This window comes from Rana temporaria, chromosome 13 (genome assembly GCF_905171775.1).
Source record: "Rana temporaria chromosome 13, aRanTem1.1, whole genome shotgun sequence".
NCBI lineage: Eukaryota > Metazoa > Chordata > Amphibia > Anura > Ranidae > Rana > Rana temporaria.
This window is the reverse complement of record NC_053501.1, coordinates 41,276,133-41,289,291: the sequence shown is the minus strand read 5'-3', so window position 1 is coordinate 41,289,291 and position 13,159 is coordinate 41,276,133. Positions and strand designations below refer to the sequence as shown.

The 13,159-nt window shown below is 46.4% G+C and overlaps 1 protein-coding gene across 1 annotated transcript in view; it reads right to left on the bottom strand.

Annotated features, from left to right (window-relative positions):
- The window catches only part of DCAF5 (DDB1 and CUL4 associated factor 5), a 56,733-nt gene extending 47,459 nt beyond the window's left edge, over window positions 1-9,274 (bottom strand). Inside the window, exon 1 of the mRNA XM_040332946.1 lies at window positions 8,946-9,274. Coding sequence (XP_040188880.1) covers window positions 8,946-9,204 — 259 coding nt within the window. The 5' untranslated portion in view covers window positions 9,205-9,274. The remainder of the gene's footprint in view (window positions 1-8,945) is intronic.
- Between the last annotated feature and the right edge of the window lie 3,885 nt (window positions 9,275-13,159).

Sequence of the window (13,159 nt, the reverse complement as noted above, 5' to 3'; positions counted from 1 at the left end):
GGAATCACAAAACACGATGTTACCCAAAGTGTCCCTTATGGAAAATTGAAAAAGCCTTTACAGATTTACAGTTAACCGTGAACTATGGTCCAAGGATTACTGCTCTCACTTCAACATTCACAGCGATACCTCACACGTGTGGCGCAACTGACGTTTACATATACATGCTTGCCCTACTCTTCACTTTATGTGGGAGTGTGTTTACGGCTGCTTTCATTTGTTTCTTTACATTTTTATTTTTAATTATTGTATACGATTGTTTACTTTATTTCTATCACATAGGGCAGGGGTAGTGAATTAAAATTCAGGGGGGTCCGCTCGGAAAAAATTTCTTCCAGCGGAGGTCCGAATGTCATATTAGTGCTATGACTCCACATGATATGCTCCACTTCACAGCACCCCCCTTCACCACCACACACACATGCACACACCTTTAAGACCCACACACATCACACTTTGTGCTTCTTTTTCTTTCGACTTTATGTAAATGTCAAAATGCATAAAAATAGTATGCATTTTGCACCACACTGCTCAGCGCGCAGGGGCGCTGTTGCAGTGTGAACAATTGTTTTCTATTGCCCTTGCAGAGACCTGTGTTTTGCCAGTGCAAAAAAACACAGAGCCCCTTTTACATCAGTGTCCCCCCCTTACATCACATCCCCCCTGCCTCATCACAAACCCCCCCCATTACAGGCCCCCCCATCACAGACTGATCCCCCCAATCACAGATGGACCGCCCCAATCACAGACTGAACCCACCCCCCTACAATCACAGACCACCCCATCACAGACTGAACCCCCCACACAATCACAGATCCCCCTATCACAGACTGACCCACCAATCACAAACTGATCCCCACAATCACAGATGGACCCCCTATCACAGACTGACCCCCCCATCACAGACTGACCCCCCCCATCACAGACTGACCCCCCCATCACAGACTGACCCCCCCCATCACAGACTGACCCCCCCCATCACAGACTGACCCCCCCCATCACAGACTGACCCCCCCCATCACAGACTGACCCCCCCCATCACAGACTGACCCCCCCCATCACATACTGATCCCCCCCCATCACATACTGATCCTCCTAATCACAGATGGACCCCCCCCCCCATCACAGACCCCCCTATCACAGACTGACCCACCAAATCACATACTCCCTATCACAGACTGGACCCCCCCCATCACAGATGGACCCCCCCATCACATACTGATCCTCCTAATCACAGATGGACCCCCCCCCATCACAGACCCCCCTATCACAGACTGACCCCCCCCAAATCACAGACCCCCCTATCACAGACTGAACCCCCAATCACAGACCCCCCCATCACAGACTGATCCCCCAATCACAGATGGACCCCCCCAATCACAGACCCTCCCCATCACAGACTGAACCCCCCCACAATCACAGACCACCCAATCACAGACTGAACCCCCCCACATTCACAGACCACCCCATCACAGACTGAACCCCCCCACATTCACAGACCACCCCATCACAGACTGAACCCCCCCACAATCACAGACCACCCCATCACAGACTGAACCCCCTCACAATCACAGATCCCCCCTATCACAGACTGATCACCCCAAATCACAGACCCCCCCATCACAGTCCTCTCTCAATATCAAACCCAAGCCCTGTCCTGCACTGCACACCCCCTCCACACAGAAAACCTACCTTATTCACACAGGACATGAAGTGTGGCTGCTCTGGACAATAGGCGGGACCTTTCCCATTAAAAGTGAGTGATTTATTGCTGGGACCGGCCCGCTGCCTAGCAACCAATCACACACTTTTCAACTTAAAAAGTCCCGCCCATTGTCCAGCACGGTCGTGCTTCATGTTTGTATGCTTAAGGCAGACAGGCAGTGTGGGGAGAGGGGAGTGCAGAGAAGGCACAGACCTACCGCGCCTGCCATACTGTGTATATAGCGGCATTGGAAGGCGGGCGACAGAAACACACAGGCGAGGCTGCGGTCCGGGTAGAATGGTCAGTGGGGCCGGAAACCGGACCGCGGGCCGCCATTTAGTGATGCCCGACATATGGGTTTATAAATGTGATAGCATAGGCAGGTGACAGGTACACTTTATGAAGATTTGGGGGTCTATTAGACCTTCAATGTCTCTCCTGTCCTCTAATGCAAGTAACCAAGCACATACAGTGTTTGAATAGCTGCATGCTTGGCTACACTAACTTAGGAATGACAGCTGTCACCCCAGAAATGACGCAATACACATTGATACCGGGGTCATTAGGGATTGGGAATTGGACTTTCCCAGAAAATCCCCCCTGCTTTCACCTGGGGAAGCAGTTTGCCATGGACCCAGACTCTTCAGTAGAACAGGAGAGCCCAGGAACCAACATGGGTGCCCCTTTGAGAGCCGTGTAAAAGTGATTTGGAAGCCACTAGGTCACTTCTCTTTCCAAACCAGTCACTGGCTCTTAACCACTTCAGTACCGGACACTTTCATCCTCTTCCTGCCCAGGCCAACTTTCAATGACTCGTGCCACACTGTACCCATATGAAATGTTTAACATTTTTTGGAGACAGGCAGAACTTTCTTTAGATGTATTTAATCACCACTGGGGTTTTTTATTTTTTGCTAAACAAAAAAATAACATTTTGAAAGGCTGCACCAGGAAGTCTGAGTTACAAACATCCGACTCATACTTACAGAAGTGAGAGGAAATATACCTCAAGGAAGGGAACTTCTCTCCTATAAGAGTTATCATGGGAAAAGGTATCGCCACTGAAGCTCTATCGCCAATCCTTGTTTCCACGACAACCCAAAATGTGTCAAAATCCAATTGTCAAAGGGACAGAAAGTGAGGTGAAATCTTCTGATCAGGGGCACAGACAGCAAAACAAATGTTACAGGGGTGTTGGCCCTTCCCTATACTATCCAAAATCAGAAAAAAAAATGTTTTTTGGGCCGGAGTTACACTTTAAAAAAAAAGGTACCTGTTCCAACTTACATACAAATTCACCTTAAAGCGGAGGTTCACCCTAAATATGAAGTTTGTCTGACTGATAGCAGCAGCATACATATATGTGCAATCCATCGTTTTATTTTTTCCGTAAGGCAATGTTTACCTTTATAATCCTTCATTCAATCTGGCTTCCTGGTTTATTCCCCGCGGGAGTGGGCGTGTTGTTATATTTCCCTGGCTGTTCGCAATGTCTCCTGGGAGTGATGTGTTGAGACTCCCAGGAGACGATCTATACTGTAATCCCGCAAGTCACGTGACTCGGCAAGCGGGTCATGTGACGAGAAAGGATACTAATTCGCCATTTTAAGTAAGGGAACACACTTCCCTTTTCTATCAGCTGCTCAGTGCACGTTCTGAGCTCTGGCTGATAGAAAAGATGCAGTGTATGTCGTCACAACGGGGCGTGAACTTCTCAGGACGCCGGCCGTTGTGATGGCAACTGTGTAGTGTTGACGGCGCCGCTCGCCGGATAGAGCGGTGAATGCTGGGACATCAGTATTCACCGTATCCCGTAAGGATTTGCTTGTGGGCTTCAGGAGTGCCCACAAGCAAGATGGAAACGTCTATCTAAGATTTTTTATAAAAGATCTTTTGCGGCAGAATGACGATGCTGGCGGTTCTAATATTAGGACACATGAGTAGCAGATTAACCAAGGTAAGAGCGCCAGAAGCATGTAAAAAAAACAAAAAAAACGAATACCCGCAGGACCGCCACTTTAAGAACAAAGTTCATAACGCAGGTAATGCCTGGATCAGTGTAAAGAGTGTTTTGAGAGCCTTGCTGGTTATCAGCTGTCCTTTCCTCACACCCGGCAAGTCTGTTTACATGTGATCAGCTGAGATTGGACACAGCTGATCACATGGTAATGGGCTACTGTGATTGGCCCTTTACCCTGATATGTGATCAGGTGTGTCTAAAAGACACAGTGGTCACAGAGCGTGCTCGATGGGCACCCAAGGGGGCGGGGTTCTTGGAAGACGTCCTCCCAGAACTGGACAAGCGCACTGTTGCCATGTTTTGGCTATAGCGCAGACGGCAAGTGGTTAAAAGGTATAGCCCACCTTTACCAACAATGGGGCACTATTTCTTCCACTGACACCAACAATGGGACACTATTTCTTGAACTGACACCAACAATGGGGCACTATTTCTTGAACTGACACCAACAATGGGACACTATTTCTTGAACTGACACCAACAATGGGACATTATTTCTTGAACTGACACCAACAATGGGACACTATTTCTTCCACTGACACCAACAATGGGGACACTATTTCTTCCACTGACACCAACAATGGGGACACTATTTCTTGTACCGACACCAACAATGGGGACAATATTTCTTGAACTGACACCATTTCTTGAACTGACACCAACAATGGGACACTATTTCTTGAACTGACACCAACAATGGGACACTATTTCTTGAACTGACACCAACAATGGGACACTATTTCTTCCAGTGACACCAACAATGGGACACTATTTCTTGAACTGACACCAACAATGGGACACTATTTCTTGAACCGACACCAACAATGGGACATTTTTTTCTTCCACTGACACCAACAATGGGACACTATTTCTTGAACCAACGCCAACAATGGGACACTATTTCTTGAACTGACACCAACAATGGGACACTATTTCTTGAACTGACACCAACAATGGGACATTATTTCTTGAACTGACACCAACAATGGGGACACTATTTCTTCCACTGACACCAACAATGGGGACACTATTTCTTGTACCGACACCAACAATGGGGACACTATTTCTTGAACTGACACCATTTCTTGAACTGACACCAACAATGGGACACTATTTCTTGAACTGACACCAACAATGGGACACTATTTCTCGTACTGACACCAACAATGGGACACCATTTCTTGTACCGACACCAACAATGGGACACTATTTCTTGAACCAACGCCAACAATGGGACACTATTTCTTGAACCAACGCCAACAATGGGACACTATTTCTTGAACTGACACCAACAATGGGACACTATTTCTTGAACTGACACCAACAATGGGACACTATTTCTTGAACTGACACCAACAATGGGACATTATTTCTTGAACCGACACCAACAATGGGACACTATTTCTTGAACGGACACCAACAATGAGACACTATTTCTTGAACTGACACCAACAATGGGGACACTATTTCTTGAACTGACACCAACAATGGGACACTATTTCTTGAACTGACACCAACAATGGGACACTATTTCTTGAACTGACACCAACAATGGGACACTATTTCTTCCAGTGACACCAACAATGGGACATTATTTCTTGAACTGACACCAACAATGGGACACTATTTCTTGAACGGACACCAACAATGAGACACTATTTCTTGAACCAACGCCAACAATGGGACACTATTTCTTGAACTGACACCAACAATGGGACACTATTTCTTGAACGGACACCAACAATGAGACACTATTTCTTGTACCAACGCCAACAATGGGGACACTATTTCTTGAACTGACACCAACAATGGGGACACTATTTCTTGAACTGACACCAACAATGGGGACACTATTTCTTGAACTGACACCAACAATGGGACACTATTTCTTGAACTGACACCAACAATGGGACACTATTTCTTGAACCAACGCCAACAATGGGACACTATTTCTTGAACTGACACCAACAATGGGACACTATTTCTTGAACTGACACCAACAATGGGACACTATTTCTTCCAGTGACACCAACAATGGGGACACTATTTCTTGAACTGACACCAACAATGGGACACTATTTCTTGAACCAACGCCAACAATGGGACACTATTTCTTGAACTGACACCAACAATGGGACACTATTTCTTGAACCAACGCCAACAATGGGACATTATTTCTTGAACTGACACCAACAATGGGACACTATTTCTTCCACTGACACCAACAATGGGGACACTATTTCTTCCACTGACACCAACAATGGGGACACTATTTCTTGTACCGACACCAACAATGGGGACAATATTTCTTGAACTGACACCATTTCTTGAACTGACACCAACAATGGGACACTATTTCTTGAACTGACACCAACAATGGGACACTATTTCTTGAACTGACACCAACAATGGGACACTATTTCTTCCAGTGACACCAACAATGGGACACTATTTCTTGAACTGACACCAACAATGGGACACTATTTCTTGAACCGACACCAACAATGGGACATTTTTTTCTTCCACTGACACCAACAATGGGACACTATTTCTTGAACCAACGCCAACAATGGGACACTATTTCTTGAACTGACACCAACAATGGGACACTATTTCTTGAACTGACACCAACAATGGGACATTATTTCTTGAACTGACACCAACAATGGGGACACTATTTCTTCCACTGACACCAACAATGGGGACACTATTTCTTGTACCGACACCAACAATGGGGACACTATTTCTTGAACTGACACCAACAATGGGGACACTATTTCTTCCACTGACACCAACAATGGGGACACTATTTCTTGTACCGACACCAACAATGGGGACACTATTTCTTGAACTGACACCATTTCTTGAACTGACACCAACAATGGGACACTATTTCTTGAACTGACACCAACAATGGGACACTATTTCTCGTACTGACACCAACAATGGGACACCATTTCTTGTACCGACACCAACAATGGGACACTATTTCTTGAACCAACGCCAACAATGGGACACTATTTCTTGAACCAACGCCAACAATGGGACACTATTTCTTGAACTGACACCAACAATGGGACACTATTTCTTGAACTGACACCAACAATGGGACACTATTTCTTGAACTGACACCAACAATGGGACATTATTTCTTGAACCGACACCAACAATGGGACACTATTTCTTGAACGGACACCAACAATGAGACACTATTTCTTGAACTGACACCAACAATGGGACACTATTTCTTGAACTGACACCAACAATGGGACACTATTTCTTGAACTGACACCAACAATGGGACACTATTTCTTCCAGTGACACCAACAATGGGACATTATTTCTTGAACTGACACCAACAATGGGACACTATTTCTTGAACGGACACCAACAATGAGACACTATTTCTTGAACCAACGCCAACAATGGGACACTATTTCTTGAACTGACACCAACAATGGGACACTATTTCTTGAACGGACACCAACAATGAGACACTATTTCTTGTACCAACGCCAACAATGGGGACACTATTTCTTGAACTGACACCAACAATGGGGACACTATTTCTTGAACTGACACCAACAATGGGGACACTATTTCTTGAACTGACACCAACAATGGGACACTATTTCTTGAACTGACACCAACAATGGGACACTATTTCTTGAACCAACGCCAACAATGGGACACTATTTCTTGAACTGACACCATCAATGGGACACTATTTCTTGAACTGACACCAACAATGGGACACTATTTCTTCCAGTGACACCAACAATGGGGACACTATTTCTTGAACTGACACCAACAATGGGACACTATTTCTTGAACCAACGCCAACAATGGGACACTATTTCTTGAACTGACACCAAAAATGGGACACTATTTCTTGAACCGACACCAACAATGGGACACTATTTCTTGAACCGACTCCAACAATGGGACATTTTTTTCTTCCACTGACACCAACAATGGGACACTATTTCTTGAACTGACACCAACAATGGGACACTATTTCTTGAACTGACACCAACAATGGGACACTATTTCTTGTACCGACACCAACAATGGGACACCATTTCTTGTACCGACACCAACAATGGGACACCATTTCTTGTACCGACACCAACAATGGGACACTATTTCTTGAACCAACGCCAACAATGGGACACTATTTCTTGAACCAACGCCAACAATGGGACACTATTTCTTGAACTGACACCAACAATGTAACACTATTTCTTGAACTGACACCAACAATGGGACACTATTTCTTGAACTGACACCAAAAATGGGACACTATTTCTTCCCCTGACACCAAAGATGGGACACTATTTCTTCCCCTGACACCAAAGATGGGACACTATTTCTTCCCCTGACACCAAAGATGGGACACTATTTCTTGAACTGACACCAACAATGGGACACTATTTCTTCCACTGACACCAACAATGGGACACTATTTCTTCTACTGACACCAAAGATGGGACACTATTTCTTGAACTGACACCAAAGATGGGACACTATTTCTTGAACTGACACCAAAGATGGGACACTATTTCTTGAACTGACACCAACAATGGGGACACTATTTTTTGAACTGACACCAAAGATGGGACACTATTTCTTCCACTGACACCAAAGATGGGGACACTATTTCTTCCACTGACACCAAAGATGGGACACTATTTCTTCCCCTGACACAAAAGATGGGACATTGTCTACGCCCCCTGGTCACAGTGCCGTCCCCCTAAACTCTTACTGACAGTAAACAGGCCCTTTGTTTATAAAGTTTGGAGACCCGCGCTCTATAGCATTGTAAGAGGATGTGGTACCCTGTATCTCTATACAGATTTGGTAGACAAGTGGTTAATGCCTGTGAGGGTGCAGGGAAAGCTTCCAATGGGGACACCTGTTGTGGTGACACCGGTCTAAGAGGGAGAAAGGGATATTCCTCTCACTTCCTGTTGCTTCTCCTGGACAGGAAGTGAAGGGAGGCGTCCCCAGTGATTGTCATATGAAAACAAGGAAGTATGGCCTCCCCATAGGCTCCCCTCACACATTGTACGACTGAGGAAATCTCTGACTGACAGCCGAGTCCAGCCTGAGAGGCCATGACTGCTGACCCGGTGACGGGGATTGGTGGGGCTCGCTGTTAGCCCCGCCCCCTCCGGGCAGAGGGTAATAAGATTGGAAATCGGGGTGCGGGTGACTCACCTGACACCAGTAGGTGTCCCCCGTTGTTGGAGAACTCGATGGCGTTGACACATCCGAAGTGGCCCAGTAGGTCCTTCTTGTAGAGGTTCCTACAGGCCTGCAGCCTCCTCCTCTGGAAGTCCTCCTTCAGGACCGGGTCTCCGTGCAGGCCTCTCCGGGACAGGAAGCCGACGGCTGACCTCATGCCGCATCCCTTGTCCCTCTTCATGGTGGCGGCTGAGGGCCCAGCCTGTCCTCCGCTCCGTCCGCCTCTCGTCATCCAGACATGGCAGCGCCGAGCTGTTTGGAGTCAAGTTGCGGGGCCGCTGTGAGCTCCGCCCCCTCCCCTCAGCTGATCCTCCGCTTCCTCCCCCCCCCAGTCCCCGTAGTACTGCGCTGTCACCTAGGGCAGCGCCATCACACCACGACGTTCACAATAATAACATCATACGCGGCTATACAATCTCCTATGTAGTGCCTGACCTGATTCATGAATGAACATTGTACAGAGTGTGGGGGGGCACTAAAGCCACATACGCACAAATAGCTGGATTCACGTAGGGTTACGCCGGCGTATCAGTAGATACGCCGTCGTAACTCGGAATCTACGCCGTCCTAAATTTAAGCGTATTCTGGAAACCAGATACGCTTAAATTAGGCTAAGATACGAGTAAGTCTCCTACGCCGTTGTATCTTAGGGTGCAATATTTACGCTGGCCGCTAGGTGGCGCTTCCGTTGAGTTTGGCGTAGAATATGCAAAGGACTAGATACGTCGATTCAGAAATGTACGTCCACCCGGCGCATTTTTTTTTACGTAGTTTACGTATGGCTTTTTCCGGCGTAAAGTTAGTTGAACAAATAGCTGGCCTAGTCAATGTTAAAGGAGTTCTCTGACCTAAAAGTTTTAACCCCCGCTGTGCCCGGGCTGTAAAAAAATAGAAAATAAACTTTCACTTACCTGCCTACGATCCCCCGTTGTTCCGATATCGCCGTCCCGTTCTCCGGTCCCGGTCTCTTCCGCTTCCTGTGTGTCGGTGACTCATAGTGCGCTCAGCCTATCAGTGGCCGCGACGGGACATTGCTGCGGCCGCTGATAGGCTGAGCGCACTATGAGTCACCGACACACAGGAAGCGGAAGGGGCCCGGGACCGGAGAACGGGACGGCGATATCGGAACAACGGGGGATCGTAGGCAGGTAAGTGACAGTTTATTTTCTATTTTTTTACAGCCCGGGCACAGCGGGGGTTAAAACTTTTAGGTCAGAGAACTCCTTTAAGTATGGCCGTCGTTCCCGCGTCTAAATTTAAAAATTTTACGTCGTTTGCGTAAGTCGTCCGTGAATGGGGCTGGACGTAATTTACGTTCACGTCGAAAAACCAATACGTCCTTGCGGCGTACTTTGGAGCAATGCACACTGGGATATGTACACGGACGGCGCATGCGCCGTTCGTAAAAAACTTCAATCACGTCGGGTCACCCCTCATTTACATAAAACACGCCCCCCCTCATCCTCATTTGAATTAGGCCCGCTTACGCCGGCCCCATTTACGCTACGCCGCCGTAACTTGGGAGGCAAGTGCTTTGTGAATACAACACTTGCCTCTCTGACTTACGGCAGCGTAGCGTAAATACGATACGCCGCCTTAATAATGCACACATCTACCTGAATCCAGCTATAAGACAATATCCAAGGAATGAGCTTACGTGTTTTTTTGCATGCATGTCTTTTATCGAAAACCGATCGGTATTAAGTTACAAACATTCTCTTAAGACTTCTGGAGCAGAGGTTGTACCCGTACGTCACTGGACTATAGGTGGTAATACCGGGATGATGCCTGGCCGGTACCATTTCTTAGAGCCGGAAGTGGGCTCTATTGTAAAAGCAACCTAGCGGCTAACTAGCTGCTGGACTGCTTTACAGGCAGTGTGAGGGGACACCCCACATAGCTCCCAACTGTCCGTGATTTCGAGGGACTGTCCCTGATTTGGAACTATGTCCCTCTGTCCCTCATTTTGGTCTGATCTATATCGCTGTATATAAAATGCACTTTTTATCTATCAAAAAGTGTTTTCCGGCCCTAAACCTTTCATCTGATTTCTAAATTGCTGCATTTATAAATTCCAAAAGCCAATATAAAGGAATAGTGGTGGTAAAAAAAAGCACTTGTGGGTTTAACCAATCTTGTTTTTTTTGTACAATTCTCCTTTAAGGGGGCGTGGTAAGGGGTGTGTCCTATGCCTGCATACTTTTACTGATAGGTGTCCCTCATTCCCATCTCAAAAAGTTGGGAGGTATGCGCACCCCCCCTTCCTTCTGCGGCTTGCCCCGGGCTCTCCTGTCCCACTGTGGGACCCAAGTGACCAGCTGGCATGCCGGTGTTCTGACGAGAAATGCCCCTTGTCGAATAATGCCCGTTCTGTACTGCGCAAGCGCAGCACTTGCGTAGTACGGAGCCGCTGAACATTGAAATATGTTACCGATGCTCGTGCAAGTCTGAAAGGAGCAGACTTGTTCATGATGGGAACGTGTGAGGGGCATATGTATTCATGATGGGAGCGTGTGAGGGGCAGATGGCAACCGAAGGGGGCTTATTGTGTAATGATGGGCAATGCTGTTAAAGGGGTGGTTCACCCTAAAAACTACTTTTTCTTATTCCACTGCCCCCCCACATTACAATACGATTAAGGCTCTTATTATTTTTTTCATGCTGTACATACCTTAGTACAGCAAATTCACCCGTGCATCCGGGTTGCGAGTCCCGCGGGAGTGGGCGTTCCTCACATGCTGGTGATTGACGTTTTGCCCAAAAACCAACCCCCCCCCCCGTCGCGTAAGCCGCGTCACGATTGGCGAAAGGAGCCAAACGGCGATGCGCATGCGCAGTATAGCGCCGACTCGCCGTTAGGCTCCTTTCGCCAACAGTGACGCGGCTTACGCGACGGGGGGAGCTCGTTTTTGGGCAAAACGTCAATCACCAGCATGTGAGGAACGCCCACTCCCGCGGGACTCGCAACCCGGATGCACGGGTGAATATGCTGTACTAAGGTATGTACAGCATGAAAAAAATAATAAGAGCCTTAATCGTATTGTAATGTGGGGGGGGGCAGTGGAATAAGGAAAAGTAGTTTTAGGGTGAACCACCCCTTTAAGGACCTTGCCCCTTTTTGCGATTCGGCACTGCATCACTTTAACCGACAATTGCACGGTCGTGCAACGTGGCTCCCAAACAAAATTGGCGTCCTTTTTTTCCCACAAATAGAGCTTTCTTTTGGTGGTATTTAATCACCTCTGCAGTTTTTATTTTTTGTGCTATAAACAAAAATAGAGCGACAATTTTGAAAAAAAAAACAATATTTTTTACTTTTTGCTATAATAAATATCCCCCGAAAAGATATAAAACATTTTTTTTCCCTCAGTTTAGTCCGATACGTATTTTTTTACCTATTTTTGGTAAAAAAAAATAAAAAAAGCAATAAGCGTTTATCGATTGGTTTGCGCAAAATTTATAGCATTTACAAAATAGGGGATAGTTTTATGGCATTTTTATAATTTTTTATTTTTTTTTTGCATCAGTCCAGTGTGCTGGAAAATCATTTTTTTTCTTTTCAGAATACGCTGAGTTTAATTTTCTTGGCTTGTGAAGTTGTGCTCCTATATCAGGGGTCTTCAAACTACGGCCCTCCAGTTGTTCAGGAACTACAATTCCCATCATGCTTAGTCATGTCTATGAATGTCAGTTTTATAATGCGTCATGGGATGTGTAGTTCCGCAACAGCTGGAGGGCAGTAGTTTGAGGATCCCTGTTCTAAAGTTTCCATGTGTGGTAATGTTTTTTCTCAAAGATGGTTTGATTACATCCTTTGTCTTCTCCCAGGTCCATTATCATGAAGAAGTGAAATGCGTGGTAGGAGAACCCATGCAGCTGGCACAGAAATTCTGGAAGTTTGATCTCGACAACCCCTAGGAAGCGGTCCCAGTCCACCTGAAGGTACATGAAAGCTCAAACCCAGAGAATGGAGATAAGAAAGGGGATACAAAGTAGGGCGCAAGTTTTTGATTTCACTCCTTACTACCTATCACAGTTTCGAAGGCCATAAAATGCCAAAATAGCACACCCCCCCCCGCTCTCAAATGACCCCATTTTGGAAAGTAGACACCCCAAGCTATTTGCTGAGAGGCATGTCGAGTCCATTGAATATTTTATTTTTTTCCCCAAGTGATTGAATAATATTG